General features: G+C 50.2%; 1 protein-coding gene and 1 long non-coding RNA gene across 2 annotated transcripts in view; one reads left to right on the top strand and one right to left on the bottom strand.

The window, feature by feature from the left end:
• DLG1 (discs large MAGUK scaffold protein 1) overlaps positions 1-20,894 on the top strand; it is a 498,578-nt gene that overhangs the window by 50,087 nt on the left and 427,597 nt on the right. Inside the window, exon 7 of the mRNA XM_054039246.1 lies at positions 11,810-11,820. Coding sequence (XP_053895221.1) covers positions 11,810-11,820 — 11 coding nt within the window. The remainder of the gene's footprint in view (positions 1-11,809; positions 11,821-20,894) is intronic.
• On the bottom strand, positions 1,086-5,173 carry LOC128842920 (uncharacterized). The gene is made up of 3 exons (XR_008446144.1): positions 5,089-5,173; positions 3,183-3,325; positions 1,086-1,267 (listed from the first exon to the last, which is right to left on the bottom strand). It is a non-coding gene; the product is annotated as an uncharacterized LOC128842920 (long non-coding RNA).

A 20,894-nucleotide genomic window follows, 5' to 3' on the forward strand; every position in this document is an offset into this window, starting at 1 on the left:
AAGAACAACTCCCATCTCCAGAGGGGCTGAGCGGAGAATCACCCTGCCCCGGGCTGCCTCGGCTAGGCCAACGGAGTGCTGGCCCCAGCTTCGAGATCTTCACATGCACCCACAACTCTGATGGTCAGAGGAGTGCACGCTCAGGAGTGGGGTAAGTGGTGCTAGTGTGATTGGGAGTTGGGTAAGCTCTGTTTACTACTGTAAACGGCATTTATTAAATGATTTATTGACATGCCCCCAGCTGATTTAAAGTGGTTGTGACATTTTAATTGTCAGTCTTTTATATCATGTTTTTCTAGATGGATAAGTAAAGGGGTGTTTGCACATTGTTTGTATATTTTTTATAATTGGTACTTTTGGGTTAGACCATTGCATAGCTTAGCTCAGGTGTATTCCTGGAGGCTCCCAAGGCAGGCCCGTGAGTGTGTGCAGGACCCAGCTAGCTGGAGACACGGCCAAGCTTCGTTTCCTTTGTTAGTAAAAGGGCCGCAGCAGAGGGTTGGCCAGCAAATCCCCACCTACCCACCATCACCACCGGGAGACTCAGAATCGCTTTTACTGTCAACATCAGGTGCCCCAGCACCACACAGGGGCATGTTGCCTGCCCCAGAGTAACCCAGGAAGGCAAGGCGGGGGTGTGTGGCAACATATCCATCTAGGAACAAAGAATGTAGGCCATCTGTGATCGGGATCCCAAGGGAGCTGCATTGAGGTCACTCAGTTAGGGTGAACTGCAAAGAATGGGGCAGATAATCCCCAAAGCTGATGGATATTCCAGCATTCAGATTTACCAAACCAGCACAAAACAGCTTCTGTAATACCTCACTGATTACCCAGAAGCCAATAACACCGTTCCCTTAAAGTAACCCAGCCTTAGGCCTCCACCCAGACACCCAAGTCAAATATGATGAGGATCACTGAAAAACTTATTCATCATATAAAAATCTTCTACCAACCCCAAAGGATCAGACACATTACCTCCCAAGTTAATGAATAATTCAGATCTTACCCAAATATGCGTTCACAGCCAATTCTTATTAATAAAACTAAAATGTATTAAAAAACAAAAGCGAGAGAGTATTGGTTAAAAGATCAGTCTACATACAGACATGAGTACAGTTCTGAGATCAGATCAACAGCAGAGATGGTGAGCTTTGTAGTTGCAAAGAGTTCTTTCAGAATTAGTCCATAGGTTATAGTCCAATGTTCATATTCAGGGTGATCCAGATTAGGACTGGCGATCTCGGTTTTGTGACTAAAGCTTTCCCTGCGTGAAGAATCAAACAGATCTGAGATGACAGGATCAGGACCCCAGACATCTTTATACAGTTCCATGTCCTTAGGCGAACAATACAGACTTTGAAGTGGACCTATTTTCTAAGTATCATGGTAATTAGCTACACGGATTAACATAAGGCAATTGCCTGTTTTCCACCATTCATAGGTGATTTGCTATGCATTTCAAAGATGAATATAGGATATCACTATGTTTACAGTTAATTTAGATGTTAATATTTCCTTTTGATCTCTGAATTAACAGAATACAGCAAAGATAGGGACTGCTCGATTACAGTGTTAACCTCTAACAATATATATGTAAACACACAAAAACACAAACATTATCTACCAATATGTCCCTAAAGGTCGAATCTGGGTCAATTAGCCTGCAAGCTGCTTAACTCTTTCTGGGCATGGGTCACACCATCTTTATAGGATGGGGGACTCTAACCTGGGAAGCAGTGTTGGGGGGAGGGGGTAATCAGCTGAACATGAGCTCCAGTGCGACGCTGTAGCCAAGAGGGCTAATGTGATTCTGGGCTCCATAAAGAAGGAAATCATATGTCGGAGTAGAGCAGTTATTTTCCCTCTGTATTTGGCACTGGTGTGTGCTCGCTGCTGGAATGGTGTGTCCAGTTCTGGTGCCCAGAATTCAAGAAGGATGTCGATAAATTGGAGAGGGTTCAGAGAATAGATACGAGAATGATTACAGGATTAGAAAACCTGCCTCAGAGTGATAGAGTCAAAGAGCTCAGTCTATTTAGCTTAACAAAGAGCAGGTTAAGGGGTGACTTGGTGACAGTCTGTAAGTAACTACATAGGGTTCAAATATTTAATTCTGGGCTCTTCAATCTATCAGAGAAAGGTCTAATGCTATCCAGTGGCTGGAAGTTGAAGCTAGACAAATTCAGATTGGAAATAATGCGTACATTTTAAAAAGTGAGGGCAATTAGCCATTGGAACAATTTACCAAGGGGTGTGCTGGATTCTCTATCACTGAAATTTTTTAAATCAAGGTTGGATGTTTTTCGGAAAGCTCTGCTCTAGGGATTATTGTGGGGCAGTTCTCTGGCCTGGGCTGGACAGGTCACACTAGATGATCACACTGGTCCCTCCTGGCCTTGGAATCTATTCATCTGTTATTGACGATTTTTAGGAACGTGCCTAGCAGCCCCATTGTGCTGGCTACTGCGCACACGCACACGCACACACACACACATACACACACCCCGACCGACCGATAGTTCTTGCCCCAAAGAGCTTACAGTCGCAATAGAAAAGACAGAAAAAGAGAGGAAACTGAGACACAGAGCGGGGCAGTGACCTAACCAAAGTCACACAGCAGTTCATTGGCAGATACTTTTAAGTCCAGTTCTCTTAATCTAAGTATTTGACCTCCAAATATTTATAGACCCCAGAACAGGTAATTCTGTTCAGCAGGCCAGACTCCAAGCTGCACCAGCCACACATGACATCTGTTTTAATACAGACTTATTAAAGTTAGACATGGCACAGATCAGTTAGGTTGCTGAGCCCGTCTCTCTGCAAGGGCAGCATACAGATCCCGAAGAGATGATGCATTAGACATGAAGTGGTGCCACTCTTGTTCTTAGTCAGACAGGAAACCCAAATAATGATGCTGCACTTGACATCTACAAAGCATCCCTTTGTCACAAAGAATTCTAAAGTACTTTGCAGGCTACACACACAGAGATCACTATAGCAATGCCACCCACCACTGAAATGCAGACACTTTCTTCTGCAGAAGAAAAGTGACAATGTGCACAGCAGTGTAGTGCAAAGAAGAGTCCAGGAGGCAGAATCTAATTAGCTGAGTTGGAATTTGGCCAGTACACTGGGGTTAACACCCTTGCTCTTGTGAAAAGCTCTATGCAGTCTTTTACCTTGAGGTCAATATCTAGTTTCTGGGTAGGTGACTCTTGGAAACTGGAAGTGGTCACCAGCTAGGAGATGGGTCTTGTGGCTACTAAGGTTACCATCCGTCCGTATTTCCCTGGACATGTCAGGCTTTTGCGTCTCTAAATAGCTGTCCGGGAGGAATTGATAACAAGGTTAAAATGTCCAGGGTTTTTTTCTCCCTCACCTCCCTCCCATGCAGAGTGCGGCTGCTGATTGGGTGGCTGGGCTGATTGACCCGCTCCCATTGGCCTCCAGCAGCCAGAGCCCTCCCCTGCTCCCCCCTCCCTCTGTCTGCAGCCCTGTGTAACACACAAACCGACCCAGCGGGCAGTGTGTTTTGCAAACACGTGGAGCCAGAATGGTAAGGGGAGTCCGGGGGGGCAGTCAGGGAGCAGGGGAGTGTTGGATGGGTCCCCGGCCTCCACCTGCCACCCCCCCTCCGTGCATCCCCCCCCGTGAACCCCCCCTCCCTGCCTGCCTCTCCCTTGCCTGCTTGTACTGCCAAAGCCAGCAGCAACTGCTGTCTGCTGCCCCCGGGTCCTAGTGCCCGCATCCACTAATGGGAAGACAGGATGCCCTTACCCTGCCCTTCCACCCTAGCCCTGAGCCTCTCCAACGCCCCAAACCCCTCAGCCCCACCCCTCATCCCCCCGCATCCTAATCCTCTGCCCCAGCCCTGAGCACCCTCCTGCATCATGAACCCCTCATCCTCAGACCCACTGCCCTCACCCCTGCATCCTCTCCTATCCCCAAACTCCCTCCCAAACCCCCTCCCCCTTCCCACACACCCCCTCCTGCCCTCAAACTCCCTCCCAAAGCCTGCACCCCCTCCCTTTGCACCGCCTCCCACCCCCAAACTACATCCCAGAGCCTGCACCCCTCACCCTCTCCTGCACACCCACCCCCTGCCCCAGCCTGGAGCCTGCACCCAGCACCCAAACTCTATCCCAGAACCTGCACCCTGCACCCCTCCTGCACCCTAATCTGCAGCCCAGGACCTGCACCCCAGACCTCCTCCCCCCACCCAACCCCCCTCCCAGAGCCTTAGGCAGGTGGGGGAGGGTTCTGGGCACCACCAAAATTTCTACAACCCTGCCACCCATGCGAGTGGATAAGGGTTGGGGCAGTCAGGGGACAGGTAGGGTCCTAGGGTGGGCAGTTAGAGTGGGGGGTTCTCAGCAGGGGCCAGTCAGGAGACAAGAAGCAGGGGGGGTTGGGGTTCTGAGGGGGGCAGTCAGGGGGTGGGAAGTGGGAGGGAGTGGATGGGGGCGGGGCTTGGGCGGGGCTTCCCCCCCCCGTGTCCTCTTTTTTGATTGTGGAAATATGGTAACCTAGGCTACACGGGCAGTGGGAGGGTTCTGACAGCTGCAAAGCAAATCTGTGGACTAGTTAGGTAGCTGCAAGGCAGCTGGAGTTCTGAGGAGTCAGTTTGCAGATGAATATGTTCAACCACTATGTTCTGTCGCTTAATGACCATCTGGCCAGATGGGCCCCTGCATAGGTCCTGTCTGGAAAATGTTAGCACATCACATCTCCCCCTAGTACCAAGTTAAGGTGTTTGGCACTGATGTAACAAATCAACCATTGCTATATCCTGCAACATCTGGGCTTTCCACTTATTAGCTATAGCTCCTTTTGCACTTTGAAGTTGATTTTATCAGCCAGTTTCTGGAAGAAATAGCTTCAGTAAATGGAGAAGGGAAATTCTCCAGCCTCTACCTGAAGGGCAGTTGGCACAAAAATACTTCAGAGTGAGCTGGGGCCGAGGTGCTTCTGACTGCAGTGTGTGGCTTTGCAGGGAAATTAGGTCCTTTTGATTATTGTTTGACAGAAATGTAGGCAGCTGCCCTCACTTGTCTTATCAAATTAAAAGGGAAAATAATTACTCACTGCTTAAATTATGGAACACAGGCTGTGCGAGCGCTGAAGGCTGTCATGGAGCTCTCTGTTCTAGGTGCAGTGCTGCATGGCTCAGTGTGCTTCAGCTCCCTGGGAAAAGAGACGATTGTCACCAACGCTTTCTATGTAAAGACCATGTCGGTCTATAAATAACTTTTCCTGATGTAGTGGAAGACAGCAAAGATGGGGTATTTTTAACCACAGCTGTTACATTTTGTTTCAGGTCTTAATTAGGGAAAACATGAGGTTTCACTGTCTTTCAAGACCTGTTGTCTGTCTTTGTCTTTTAGGGTGATGAATGTAATGTTTTGAAACAAGGTTCTGTCTTCTTATTAACGTGTCATCTGGATCTAGTGGTGGTTTCTGCGCTGTCTGGAGAGAGTTATTCTGTAGCCATTAAATTAGATCGCACGGAACTGGGCCTTAGCCAGCACCTCCACACCGGACAATTCTGCCTCCAAACCCAGAATGAAACTCCTAATTCTAGTCAAGCTGGCCCAGCCCAGCCAGCTCACCCAGCCTGTTGGGGTGAGCGTCTAAGAAAATAAGTTGAGCGCTGGTGCGCTTACCCTGAGGGAGGTGCCTGAGGTGTGAGGAGGGGACCACAGGGTGGCATGGAGCAGCTGTGGGCAGGGGCGGCGAGTTGTATGGGCCCGTGGGGCCCGGGCTCCAGCAAATTCAGGGCCCGGGGGGCCTGACTCCACCAATGTTTGAGGCCAGGTCTCTCCCCCGGCCCTGCCTGGTGCCCCCATGCATCCCCTCCCGCAACTGTCCCTGCCTCCACTGCCGGCTACAAGGGAGCAGCGCCAGGGGCAGGCTTAGGTGGCTCCTGCACCTGCAGAGGGAGCAGAGGAGGTGCATGGCAGCCCCCCCGGCAGGCGACTCCGGGGTTGGAGCTTATCCTGGCTGGACCTCCTGAGCAGCAGCCTGGGGGGGCTTGGGTGAGTGTTGTGCTGCCGGCAGGGAGAGGGATGGGGGGAGTCCTCCTAGGGTGATCAGACAGCAAATGTGAAAAATCAGGACAGAGGGTGGGAGGTAATAGGAGTCTATATAAGAAAAAGACCCAAAAATCGGGACTGTCCCTATAAAATCAGGACATCTGGTCACCCTAAGTCCTCCTCTCTGTCCCCCAGCCCCAGAGCAGCCTGCCTGCTGCACCCCAAAGTCCTCATCCCCGGCCCAGCCCCATGCCCCACATCTCCTCCCGCGCCCCAACCCTCTGTCCCAACCCAGAGCCTGCACCCAACTCCTAACCCCCTCCCAGAGCCCACGCCCAGCACCCAATCCCCCTCCCGCACCCAGCACCCCAAATCTCCTCCCACAACCCCTCCTGCACCCCAACCCCCTGTCCCAGTCCAGAGCCCACACCCAGCACCCAAACTCTCTCCCAGAGCTTGCACCCCAAACCTCCTGCACCCCAACTCCCTCTCTGAGCCTGCATCCTGCACCCCCTCCTGCACCCCAACTCCCTGCCCCAGCCCAGAGCCTGCACCCAGCACCCAAACTCCGTCCTGGAGCCCACTCCCTTCCTGCACCCAAACTCCCTCCCAGAGCCTTAGGCAGGTGTGGGGGGGGTCTGGACTTGGACCCATTCTGGGCACCAACAAAAATTATACAAACCTGCCCCTCTGTTGGTAATGTGAATATCACACAAACTCCCACAGTCTGAGCAGCTATGCTGTTGTCCGCAGCCCTGACCCTCTCTGTACGTGGGCAGGGCACACTCCATGCCCCACTTGGCTGCTCTCCCATGGGCCTGATACCCATCTGCATGTGCAGTCAGGTAAGACAGAGGGAGAAAAGTTCTTCGCTAAAAGGGCAGGAACAGGTTATTGTCCTGGAGACGGGCGCTTACATGACCCTCACCCCACAGCACCTGCAAGAAGGCTCAGGCATGGAAGGTAGACCTGCCAGCCTGCTCCCACTCCACCCTTCCAGCCACAGCTAATCAATGAAGGAAGGAAGCAGGGGCTGCCTTAAGCAGGGGCACACACATCCAGGTGAGAGAAGGGACATTCCTGGGGAAAGGAAGGCTCAGGGATTGTCTACACTTACGGCGCTGCACCAGTGCCCCTGTGCCACTGTAGCGCTTAGTGAAGATGCTACCTATGCTGACGGGAGAGCTTCTCCTGTCAGCATCATTAATCCATCTCCCCAAGAAGCAGTAGCTATGTCAACAAGAGAAGCCCTCCTATCAACATAGTGCTGTCTGCACCGGGGGTTAGAGGTAAAGCTGTGTCGCTCAGGGGTGTGGATTTCCATACCCCTGCACGATGCAGTTATACCGGCAGAAGTTGGTAGTGTCAACCATGCTTCAGGCTGTGTGAGTGAGAGAGATGGACCAGTGAAGGTCCCTTCAGTACAGGAACCAAATGTAACCCAGGCAGTAATGCCTGCTAGAGTCTGTAAACAGCTTGAAACAACAGCCCCAAGAGGTCTGAGCTGCCTAGTGACACTGAATCTCAATGATGGGAAGTAACCCAGGTCGTTAGCTACTTCACAGATGAATATCTTAACTGAAACACCAAGCTAATGTGCTTGTTCCGCAATTCCAAAATGCTTTCCATACTTCCCCCGTGCAAAGTCCCAACTACCCCTACCAACTGCCCCTCATCTGCCATCTGTTATGCTGCCATGGGCTGACAATACAAACATGTGCGGTACACTTACAATTAAAAAGTTAGGATAACTGATGTAAGCAGGGTCTGAATGAATTCTTCCCTGACAGCTAGGTGGGAGGGGAATTGACTATGGGTGTGTTTATGTAAATACAATTTGCTCCTGCTCTGTTTACGTATTCATTAGATACAGCTGTGTCAAAGGATCAACTTTGGCTGGTGTTGGGTACAAATGACTGTAGTACTGACTGCAGGGGTAGTGAAATATGGTTACCAATGTTGTAATAATTGTAGGAATACAGGAAAGCAGGACTGTGCTTAACCTGTCCCAAATGAGGGGGGCCACCCTCAGTTGAAAGAACCTTGTTAAGCAGCGGTTCGAATGTCAGAGGGCTGTGAAAGTAAAAAGGGGAGGGACAAGTTTTTTTAGCCAGGAGGCTGTACAGCTTCAAGGGTCTTTCCTAGACTGGTTTAACCTCTTCCTCCCCACTGTTCAAAGAATAATACTAACTAGGCTTCAGCAAACTAGGTGTCTCTTTATTATGTGAAATGCCTAATCCGAGCTGAAATTAGTTGTGGTATGACTGTGGCCCTGCCCTGCCTGCTAAGAGCTAAAAATCACAGAGAGCTGAAATCACTTGAGATGGGGTACTGTTTTTGCCCAGCCTGCAAAGAGCTGAAATGTACTAAGAGACTGATGTGCAGAGGTCACAGCAGAGACAGGTGGCAGCAGAAGGTAGGGTTACCATACGTCCGGCTTTTTGGGCCTCAAATCCCCGTCCGGGGGGAAATCCCAAAAAGCCAGACATGTCCGGGAAAATAGGGAGGGCCTGGTGGTGCTCGGCCGGGGGCCGGGGCCAGGAGTGAGGAGCCGGGGGTGCTCGGCCGGGGCCGGCGGTGCGGAGCCGGGATGGGGACGGGGGTGCTCGGCCGGGGCCGGCGGCCGGGGGCTGGCCCGGGGCCGCTCGGCCGGGAGTTGGGGGCTGGACCGGGGCCGGTGGTGCTCAGCCGGAGGTGTTGGGCCGGCACTGGCCTGGGGCCGGCGGTGCTCGGCCGGGGGTGTTGGGCCGGCGCTGGCCCGGGGCCGGCGGTGCTTGGCCGGGGGTGTTGGGCCGGCGCTGGCCCGGGGCCGGTGGTGCTCGGCCGGGGGTTGGCACTGGCCCGGGGCCGGGGGTGCTTGGCCGGGAGCCGGGGCCGGCGGTGCTCGGCCAGGGGTGTTGGGCCAGGGGCCAGCGCTGGCCCGGGGCCAGGGGTGCTCAGCCGGGAGCCGGGGCCGGCGGTGCTCGGCCGGGGGTGTTGGGACGGCGCTGGCCCGGGGCCGGTGGTGCTTGGCCGGGGGTGTTGGGCCGGGGACCAGCGCTGGCCCGGGGCTGGCAGTGCTCGGCCAGGGGTCAGCGCTGGCCCGGGGCCGGGGGTGCTTAGCCGGGAGACGGGGCCGGCGGTGCTCAGCCGGGGGTGTTGGCTGGCGCTGGCCCGGGGCTGGGGGTGCTTAGCCGGGAGCCGGGAGCCGGGGCCGGCGATGCTCAGCCGGGGACGGGGCCGGCGGTGCTCGGCGCTGGCCCGGGGCCGGGGGTGCTTGGCCGGGAACTGGGGCCGGTGGTGCTCGGCCGGGGGTGTTGGGCCAGGGGCCAGCGCTGGCCCGGGGCCGGGGGTGCTCAGCCGGGAGCCGGGGCCGGCGGTGCTCAGCCGGGGGTGTTGGGCCGGCGCTGGCCCGGGGCCGGCGGTGCTTGGCCGGGGGTGTTGGGCCGGGGACCGGTGCTGGCCCGGGGCCGGGGGTGCTCGGCCGGGGGTGTTGGCCGGCGCTGGCCCGGGGCCGGCAGTGCTCGGCCGGGGGTCGGCGCTGGCCCGGGGCCGGGGGTGCTTGGCCGGGAGCCGGGACCGGCGATGCTCAGCCTGGGGCGGGGCCGGCAGTGCTCGGCCGGGGGTGTTGGGCCAGGGGCCGGCGCCCCAGGGCCCAAGCCGAGCTGGGCGGGAGACGCCGGGGCCAGAGCCTCTTGGCCTGGGCCGCTCAGCGGCGCCCCGCCCCAGCCCCAGCTTACCTGCTGCCTCCCTGTTGCCTCCCTGTTTCAGGCTTCCCGCGAACATTTGATTTGCGGGAAGCAGGGGAGGGGGAGGAGCAGGTGGCGGAGCATTCAGGGGTGGCAGAGTTGGGGCGGGGACTTTGGGGAAGGGGCGGAGTTGGGGCGGGGCCGGGGCGGAGTTGGGGTGGGGCCGGGGCCCAGTGGAGTGTCCTCCTTTTTTAAAATGAAAATATGGTAACCCTAGCAGAAGGTGACTGACAGTCAGCTGGTGGAGAGAGTGGCGAGCGAGTACATGAGCAGCAGAGCGAGTAAGGTACCTCTTTACCCCTCCCAGGAGGGGAGGTGAACTCTGCAGATGTACCTCTGAACTCTGGGTCTGCACTGACCAAGGACAGCAACTGTGAGTAGGGTGCAGAGAAGGGTTGGCCATGTGAAAGGGGCTTTTGAGTTGCTGGACTTAAGAACCTGAGGGAAAAGGACACTGCCCAACCTACTGGGGGTGGGTCTTTTACTCATAGTTTATGTTTATGAACCCTGTTAGTGGTGTTTTCCCAAATTAATGCCAAGTTTACTTCCCTCCTTTTATTAAAAGTTTCTTTTCTACACTCAGACTCTGTGCTTGAGAGTGGGGAAGTATTGCCTCTCAGAGGCACCCAGGGGTGGTGTGTAAATTTCCCAGGTTACTGGGTGAGGGCTTGAGCCAGTTCTGTGTTGTATCAATGGAAGGGAACCCCTAAATATTGAACCTGGCCCTGGTTGCTGCTGGCTCCACCTGGCAGAAGGGTTACACCAGAATATAAACAATTGGTGCCAAAATATACAAACACAGCGATCATGGGTGGATTGGATTGACTATTAGAATGAATTAGTCTCCATTTACAGTCACATTCCTGCCTGCTGCACTGGAGTTCTACCAAAGCCAGGGGAGGGCTTGCTGCAAATTGTATATTCAGCTGTATGCAAACCATGGGTTGTGACCTCTAAACAGGATGCCGGGAGGGGTGGTTTCTGGCTAGCTTTCCAAGCGGGAAAAGGTTGTGACCCACAGGTATAGTGTACAGAGGGCCTTGGTTGCACACTCCCCACAATTCAGCTCACTCCCAGGAAAACTCCATGTTTCTCTCTCGTTTTTTCTCTACAACAAGCCGCCGCTCCCCCCCCCCCATGTTGCAGGGGCTTAGTGGATTGCCAGGCACCCCTGGGAAGCTGCAAACATTTGCATTTAAAGCAAAAGCTGTCCTGATAGTTGAACCTTTGGCTTTGTGTTAGCAAAGCATTTAATGGAATTTAGTACTTGTGCTGACTACTGAGCATTGAATTAAAAATCAGCTATTTCAGCCTCAGTAAATCGCTGCTAGGTTGTGGGTGGAGTCTTTCCCCCCTCACATTAAGGGATACAGGCAAAGAGAATGATGGATTGCAAGGCAGGGGTATTTTCATTCTCTGCACAAACCTTTGTTGGTGCCCCTGCCCCCAACTCCAACTATGTGGCCATTGTCTGATCCTCTCTGGGTGCAGCAAATGGATGAAGTGAGCCATAGGGCAGCAGCTGAGACAAGCGAAGTGTATGGCTAACAATGATATCATAAAAAATAGAGAGGAAAAATGTGTTTGGTCATCGTGTCTACGTGAGCTTCTCTGCTTATGCATGGCTCTTTCCTATCATCTTCCTAGCTCAAACGTGCCTGTCCTGAAACACGTAGGGTCAGTGGTCACTGGCACTTCCTGGGTGACAGATCCCTCGGGCTACCTACATCTGGACTTACCGACCCTTTGGGCTATAGACCTTAATGTGTGGGGTGTGGAGCAGGCGAAGGCCTGAAACGAGCGACAGGGCACCCAGCAGAATAGAAGGTAGCAGCAGCATTGCAGTAGGGCCCAGCACTGAGGCGTCTTCATCAGATCGTGAGGAGGAGTGTGGAGCACCAGTCACAAAGCATGACATGGAGCAATGGTTCCCAGCTGGCACCAGCACAGCCACCCATTTACAAATCAAACATTGGTCAGTGACAAGGCCCCATCCTGGTTGGAGGCACTATACAGGTTTTGAAGTGAGAGCAAATAACATCACAGATAAGGAGCATGTTAACTACTGATCCCCAGATACCACAGCCACTGCCACTACAGCAATACCTCAGACTAAGGCCTGTCTGCACAGGCATGTTACAGCAGACTAGCTTTACAGTGGCTTGCATCCCCACAAAACAGCTTTTAAAAACTAATTATTTGGGGCCCTAGGTTGCAGTAACCCTCCTTGGAACAGGAGGATCTCCACTTTGCAGTGAGTTTAGGTTTTCAGGTACATGTGGACACATTCCTAACTACTCTGCATCCAGCAGTCCTCCAACTACTGTCTCATGTTGCACAACTTCACACCAGGATCAGCCTGTTTGTGTAGCTTTTTGCCCTTCTCTGAACCTTTTCCAATTCTAATATATCTTTTGCGAGATGGAGCGACAAGAACTGCAAGCAGAATTCAAGGTGTGGGTGTACCATGGATTTATGTAGTGGCGTTATGATATTTTCTATTTTATTATATAGACTATAGATAAAAAATTACACTACATGAATTAAAAAAAGAACGAAGACCATAGTGCAAATGTAAGACCAAAGGAACTGCAGCATGGCCAATGTAAAGAGTGTTGACAATCTTCTGTAAATGATGTACTCAGAAAGGTTCTCATTGTCCATCTCTAGGGGAGTTGACTGCTCTGGGAAGGGCCTGTAATTAGGTTTACTGAAATGGTGGTCCCAGCAGGGTACACAGATCTCTGCACTTGTCCTTGTTGAACCTCATCAGATTTCTTTTGGCCCAATCCTCTATGTCATGGCAAGCATGCTTCGGGAAAGATGTGGACAAATTGGAGAAAGTCCAGAGAAGAGCAACAAAAAAGATTAAAGGTCTAAAAAACACGACCTACGAGGAAAGATTGAAAAAACTGGGTTTATTTAGTCTGGAGAAGAGAAGACTGAGAGGGGACGTGATAATATCTTCAAGTACATAAAAAGGTGTTATAAAGAGCAGGGTGATAAATTGTTCTCCTTAACCTCTGAGGACAGGACAAGAAGTAATGGACTTAAATTTTAGCAAGAGAGATTTAGATTAGACACTAGGAAAAACTTCCTGTAAGGGTAGTTAAGCAATGGAAGTAATTACCTACAGAGGTCATGGAATCTCCATCATTGGAGGTTTTTAAGAGCAGGTTGGACAAACACCTGTCAGGGATGGTCTAGATAATACTTAATCCTGCCTATGTGCAGGAGACTGCACTAGATGACCTCTCGAGGTCCCTTCCAGTCCTACGCTTCTATGAGTCTATGGCAGCCAGCCTATTGATCTCCTAGATAACCAGGATACAAGCTGTTGAGGAGAGAATACTTTGACAACCCCTTTCCCCCAAAGTTGATTGGCAACCAGTGCAGACTGTGGCGTACAAGGGTAATATGTTCTGGCTGGCCAACAAATAAAGCCAAACAAACAAAAAATACCCCCAGCAGAATTTTACTCCAAAAAGGAAGACCTGCCAGAGACTTCATGAAGTCCAAGGACTTCACTCGTGGAATTGATTATATGTGGAAGACACTCAGATACTATGGTGACAGGTAACAATATAAATCCTTCAACAGATAGATTAGCTAGGTACCCTGGATCTCCGTCCTTTGGGCTAACTATTGTACCAAACTCCCTCCACAATAGAGCTATTAAAGTGAGTTTAGGCACTCAGCTGTCAGAAAACATTTGTAATCAAATCTATAGCTGAGATTTATTTTAAAGAGACAAATATTCTCTTAATATTTCCTTCCTCTAAAGGCAGCTTCTAGTGTGACCGAGCTCTTGTTTTGTGAAGTGCATTATGGATTTAGAGTATTCTACAGCTGCTGTTTAAAAAAGCTGCCTGAGGTCAGACCAGCTTCCTGAGTTAAAATTGAATGTCAGCCTTAGAAGAAATTAAATTGTTGATTATTGTGCTGCCTAAGCTATTTATGTGATATTTGCATAGTCCCCAGGGAGTACTACAAACACTCAGAACCCCTGTAAGAACTCAGACATTGACAAATCACAGAAATGCCATTTCCTCTTTTCAAACAGTGATTTAAAAATATAAAATCAGCCACCAAGCTGGATTTAGTTGATAATGACTATGAAAATAATTTAATTTCCCAGGGTTCAATTAAAACTACAAGGGAAATTTAAACACAAGCTTTTTAATTGCAGAGGAAACTGATTTTGTTGTTGGAGGTGGTTCTTGCATAATCCATGTCGCTATGAATTTTTTAATGGAGTGTAAAAGCAGCTTGTCTTCCTGAAGCCATAAAGAGAATTCCTGCCTGGTTTGGGTTCCCCTAGCGCAGCAGCCTGTAATATTGCTGTACTAAGGGAAGCTGAGCAGTTCCGACACTGACTGGCAGGAAAATACAAGTCTTTTGTTGTTGTTTTAATCTTTATTCTTATAAAAGAGTATTCAGTGCTGCTGAAAGGTGCTGGCTGGAGAGCAAAGTCCTCTGTTCCTCCACCAGACAGAGTCAGTCTGCAAACCCTGCCCCGACAATGCACCTCCTGGGATGTGCGTGCCTGTGGGATACTGTGCTGAGTCAGCACTGGATGAAATTTGTTGGAGTTCCAGGAACACCACAGCAGCTGCTGAAATAAAGGGATCAGACTTAACTTTTAGTTCTCCCTTCAAACATAGACTCTTCCTTTGACACTGAAATCTCATTTCCTAGTATCTTCAGTCGAACAAGCCAAGCAAAGAGAGACCCTGAGGCCCTGCGGCTCACCCTGCTACTCTGAAGGAAGACAATCGGCTCTACTCGGATAAGTAATGGAGCGGATCCATGAGAAGAATGTATGGTAGTCAAATCTATACACCAGCCTAACTCCATACTACAGTCCAGTCCAATGGGCCTGATTCTGCTCTTCCTTGTCCTGACATGTATATGGAATAACTGTAAGGAGCTACTCCCCATGTGCTCTGATTAGTGTAACAGCACACAGAGATCCTCTTATTTCTCAGTTCACATTCCTCTAAGTGCCGCTGGATGCTACCCTGTTCCACTTCCCAGCTGCTTCTCCCCCAGCCAAATCCTTACTTATTTAGCACAGTCAGTCTGCACAGCTTTGTACAGAGCAGAGACAAAGGCACTGTCCTTTCCCCAAGGAGCTTGGAAATCAGATTTTTCTTATTGTTAAGGTTGGGAACCAGTTCTGCTGATAGAAATCACATTTAAAAGTGTTCTGCTGAACTGTGCTTGTTTCTTAAAGGGAAAAACTCAGTTCATTTAGCTCAGCCCTGCTGAGGAAACTCAAATTCTGAGCAGTGCTTCTGACTGCAAACGTTCCTGGAAATAAAGCTTCTAATAAGTAGATGGGCTGAATGAAACCTCCGTATCTAAACATCCTATGAACTCTGTGGGGAGTTTGAAACCTCAGTCCAGATGCATAGCTGTATTTTCCTATTTTTGTTATGGGATAGAAATCCCAGACTCTGTGTTTCATGATCTAGATTTGAATTTAGCAGCTGAAGCCCATCTCTGATAATAAATGGCATTCCTAAGCTACCAGCTATTGGTGCAGTCAAGCTAGAAAATGGCCTCCTGGGACAGGAATAAATCCTGTACAGAATTCAATAAATTTACAATGATGGAAGAAATGACACAGCACGAGACCTGTAAAAGTGAGCCCCTTTCTGGCCATTTTATTGTTGTAATGATAGAGGGGATCCAACTTCATAACTACAAGATCCTGGGCTTGGAGTACTTCAAGAGTACCATGCAGCTTGGAGGATGCATGGAGCAGTTGCCGATGGCTCCTTTGAATGAGGAAGGCTCTGACACCAGATCAGAGGTTCCCCCTCCCATCCAGCAGGAAAAGAATTTACAGTAAACTTATTTTCAGATTTGGGTCATGATTTATTCTTGCTGGTGATTCTGACTTCGTGAGTTTTCACCCCGACAGACTGGGCAAGGTGAGCTTCTTCCTCTTCAGGCACCAACCAACCAATATTTGATGTTTATCTTAAAGCCCCAGCTCCCAGAGGCAAGTGATTAGGTGAGAATCTCAGCTTTCTTTCTTTCTTTTTTTTTTTTTTTTTTTTTTTTTTAAAAGGCCCTTTCTACCCTCATGGTTGCACAGAAAATCTTGAAACCATGATCTTAGTGGCTCTCAAAACAAAGGCAAATAATTCCCCTGATTTTTTTTAAATCTCATGATTTTGAAACTAAACTCATGATTTTGGGTAACTTGATCATGATTTCTGAACACTTGGAATTACTGGTAATGAATTACATATGGGCAGAAATCCCAAAAACTTTAGGATTTTTTCTCCCTTCCCAAAAGTTTCTGCCTGTGAGTTTGCTTCTTTGCCTGGGTTTTTCTCTGTTTCAGCACTTTGCCTGCACTTTATATAGTGGATTATGATTTGCACTGCCAACTTATGCATAGGGTTGAGTTGGGTTTATGCCTTATCTTAAGATGGCTCATTATGTTTTTATGTCACTTGCATATAATGCAAACCAATAAGAGCTATGGTCAGGGGGAGGATCCAGACTAACAGAGCATTTTCTGTGGCAGCTGGTTGGAAGTGTTTGGGATAGGTACGTAGCAACAATCTTCTTCCCAGGTTGGACTTTAACTGATAGTGTTTGTATCTAGAGCCAATTCTTGGGTGAATACCACCTGGTCATGGTGACTTGTTACTGTTTCATTTATCAGTTTGCTCCAAAACCACTTCTATGAACCTCAATCTGGGACAATTCCTCAGATTTGTTAACTAGCTAATTTCTTAATTAACTTCCTTTGGACTTCTCAAAGACACCTTCCCCTGCTGAGTACTAAGGCAAAGGCCAGCCCCTGTAGTTTAAAAAGTATGTTAGCAGTCCAAAGCAAAAGAACGTCTTAATTTTTCAAAAACAACAAGGAGTCCGGTGGCACCTTTTTTCTGTTAGTCTTTAAGGTGCCACCGGATTCCTTGTTGTTTTTGTGGATACAGACTAACACGGCTACCCCCGATACTTAATTTTTCAGATTCTTTGAACTGCTTTGGTTTTGTGTGCATGTTGAGGTGCTGATTTTCATCAAGAAAGCCCTATGCTGTATGTGTCCTGGCTACCTTTGAGACTTGCCTGTCTCCTTACGGACCATCTCAAAGACTGGGTGGGGGATAAGAGAGCTGCGGGGGGGAGGGGATGGGGACTCTCTAGAAGTCCGAGGTTTAATTTCTTGTGTGTTAGTTGCTGGGTCTTGCTCTCTCCATGTTCCCACCTTCACTTTTCTGAGTTTCTGTCTTCCTGGTTCTTTGGAAATTATTGAATTGTGGCTTTTAAGTGTGTATATCAGACTTTCAGTTCTTGAGTCTGGGTCGTTCTGTGAGGAACATGTTAGGACCTGCCTTAGGTTTTACTTTTTTCTGTTGTTCTCTTTCTTGGGGCATGAGGGAGGTTTTCCAGATTCAGATGTCACTAGTTCCCACTGTTCTGCATATGTTCCCTTGGTGATAAGGCTAGTGCAGAGTCAGAGGGGGAGCCTACCTGGGAATTGTTTCTTTTCAACACCCAAAGGACAGGCACTCTGAGTCAGAATAACCTTTATTTTAGTTTGAGAACAACACAGAACATGAACGAAGTCTTCATAAGAAAGCACTTGCCTGCATCTGTCTCCTCTATGAGTGCCTTCAGCAAAATGACACCGCAGAGAGCAGACCCCTCAGAAGAGCACTGCACAGAACAAAGCTATTTGCAGAGGTGAACACCACACCTCTGGAACCATCTGAAATCTGTGTTCTAAAAGCTCCTATCCACAGAGGAACCCCATGTAATTACTGTTTCTCTCCTGCTATAGTCTATAGAGGACACATTATAAGTTAGTTACATTTTGTGCAATAGGGAGGCTACTCTTGCTGAGGAATGACCTTCCCTAGATCCAGACGTTGCTAGGACAGTCACACAGACTATGCTGCAATATTTGTACTCAAGTACAATAAATATTGTCAATGAACGTATCAGCCTTTTTTCCTAACAAACTTTACAGATTAATTGTAGGGCTCAGCTGAGAGCACATTGATCATGCTGATTAATGAACTTCAGGAGACACGAGGGATCTCTCAGCAACACAAAAACAGAAGAAGGGTAAAGAAACATGGGAAGGATGAAATGAGAGAGGAGGAGGAAGGTGACATTCTTGGGAGAAAACTGTATTCTTCCTCACCCAGCCTGTATCCCTGCAGGTAAGGGAGACTCTGTCCTTTTACAGTTCTCCACACATTGAATTTCCTCCCACATTTCCCTTTTAACTATTCTTCCTCTGATGAGCCTATCTCTAATGACCCTCCTTCCTGCCCCATTCCAAAGGCAACCCCCAGGGCAGGAATAAACTTAGAATAGCCACACGGCCTGCTATCACCACAGGATATTCTGAACGTGACCAGGTACAAGAGCAATGTCATTGGAGGGAGACATCGAGCCGCCTAAGAAGAAGCTGCCTAAGACTCTATGCATTGTGTCTGATACATTTACATTGAGGAGCAGGGCTCTGGGAATCTGGATGCATGAGGCTTGAGCTTTAGACCTTAAATAGATTCTCTTCCCAGCACCTCCTCTGCATGGCCTGTGTCACCACTAACCCCTTGATGCTTCCATGGGACAGTAACTGCTGTCTCTGGGGTGCTGGGAAGCCAGGCTTTCCTGCTCATGAAGTGCTCACCCCACTACTGCAGTGCAGAGCGTTATTACTACTGTTGCAATGTGGATGAGTCCCCTGAAAGATACTATGTGCAATTTTTGAGGGATGTGCGTCTTAGGCCCTCTAGTTTTGACAGGGTCTCTTTCAGTGCTGGGAGGGCAGAGAACAACAGGAGACATATCCACGAGAGAGAGTTCAGCCACTCGTACAATGGACAGACGACAAAGCTGACCCATCCTCGTGTTGCTGAGCCGTTGTGCACAGACTGGTACCACACTATGACTGGGAGAGTTGCAAGTCCCCTGCCCATGAGGCTCAGTGAATTGTCTCTTTGTTTGTAATGCTATTGTGGCTGAGTTTGGCATTACTCATTCTCAGCTCCTGACTCCCCATTCATGGGCAGGCTGATGCAGCTTGCTAATGTGCTCAGTGAACAGGGTCGCCTATTGCTTGGGGAACGGTAACTGAACTTCCTTGCCTTTCTGTCAGATGGGACGTTGTTTTAACTCCTATTGTTTTGGATACTTAGGGAGGCAGATTCATACCCATTGTTGTGAGAGGTGCAGCGTCTACATCAACCTGAATTTAGGTCCAAATCCTGTGACCCAGACATGGGAGGTATCATGGGATGCAGTAGTGACCACGGCTCAGCTCCACTGGTGCGCTGTGAGCTACTGGACGGGTTCTGCTCCACTCCTAGGCCATTTGGAAAACTCCCTGTGCAGGTTCAGGCTTTGGTCCATGAAACAAATTATTTTGCACCGGATCCATTTGGCTTAACAAGTGTGCATAGCCTGTACACAACATGGGGCTGGCTTACATGAGGAACCTCTGGCTCTCCTGAGATGTGCTCTGAAAGGGTTTTGGGGCAAGGGCATAGCATAGCTTACCATGCTAATGGCTGGTGTAGTAATCCTCTCTGCTTAGTGCTTTCTCTGCCCACCCCTGACATCATGTTTGCTTCTTGCCCACATGCTCAGGGTCTAGCAGACCAGCATATTTAGGGTTGGGAAGGAATTTTCCCACGGTCAGATTAGCAGAGACCCTGGGAGTTTTTCACCTTCCTCTGCTGCATGGATCATGGGTCGCTCGCAGGTTTAAACTAGTGTAAATGGTGGTTTCTCTGTAACTTGAAGGCTTTAAATCATGATTTGGGGACTTCACTAGCTCAGCCAGACGTTAGGGGTCCACTACAGGAGTGGGTGGGTGAGGTTCTCTGGCCTGCATTGTGCAGGAGGTCAGACTACATGATCACGATGGTCCCTTCTGGCCTTAAGGTCCATGAAACAGCAAAGTGAAGCAGACATGCAACTGCACATGCTTATGGCAACACTTTTCAACCCTGGAGTCACAGCTCCAAGGAGGATTGTGAGCAGGTGGCAGGGCGGGCCCAGGAGGGAATCTGATCTAAAATACTGGGACAAATTAAACTCTGGTGTAACTCCATTGAATTCAGGGGAATTGAATCTAAACAATAATTATTTTATTTCAGTGGAGCTTTAGTGAACAACAAGAAGTCATGTAACTTCATTGAGGCACTGAGAGTGAGGAACACTGCATGCAGTTCTGCACACAATGGTCACCTTGCCATCTGCAAATACTGCAGCCAGCATACATGACTCAGTTTCCTCTGCCATGCTGAGTCATCTCAGTCTGGAAGCTGCATGGGCTAGCTGCAAGAACGCACTTTTCCCTTGCTTTAAGTCCCTGCTCTGCCTCACTGCTACTGTTACTGTGGTGGAGCAGAGAGTGAATGGGGGTTTGAGGTAGGGTAGGGCATTATACAGTTATGGCGGTAACATTTTTATATCCTTTAAATGTGAAATTCTCAGTCTAATCTGCCTGAATGCAGGGCCGGTGCAAGGAAGTTTCGTGCCCTAGGCGAAACTTCCACCTTGCGCCCCCAGCCCTGCGGCAGCTCCCCCCCCTACCCTGAGGGACCCTCCCCCCGCAGCAGCTCCCCCCCGGGGAGTCGTGCGGCAGCTCCCCCCCACCTCTGCTCCGCCTCCTCCCGGAGCACGCCGCCCCCGCTCTAATTCTCCCCTCCCAGGCTTGCGGCACCAAACAGCTGATTGGTGCCGCAAGCCTGGGAGGCGGGAGCAGTAGAGCGGTGACCGCGTGCTCGGGGAGGGGGTGTAGCAGAGATGAGTTGGGGTGGGGAGCTGCCGCATGGCTCTCCAGGCCAGGGGGGTGGGGAGCTGCCGCGGGAGGAGGGGGTACCTCAGGGCGGGCGGGGAGCTGCCGCAGGGCTCCTCACCCCAGCTCACCTCTGCTATGCCCCCTCCCCGAGCACGCCGCCCCCACTGGCAATGACAATAATTGCATGGAGCAGCCGCTGTGCTGGGAGAGGGAGTCTGAGCCGCACGTGTCAGCCCATCACTGGCAGCCCAGCCCAGGAATGGTGTAAAAAAAAAAATTGGGGGCACCACTTTTTGGCGCCCCCAAATCTTGGCGCCCTAGGCAACCACCTAGTTTGCCTTA

Source organism: Malaclemys terrapin, chromosome 9, assembly GCF_027887155.1.
Source record: "Malaclemys terrapin pileata isolate rMalTer1 chromosome 9, rMalTer1.hap1, whole genome shotgun sequence".
Classification (NCBI taxonomy): domain Eukaryota; kingdom Metazoa; phylum Chordata; order Testudines; family Emydidae; genus Malaclemys; species Malaclemys terrapin.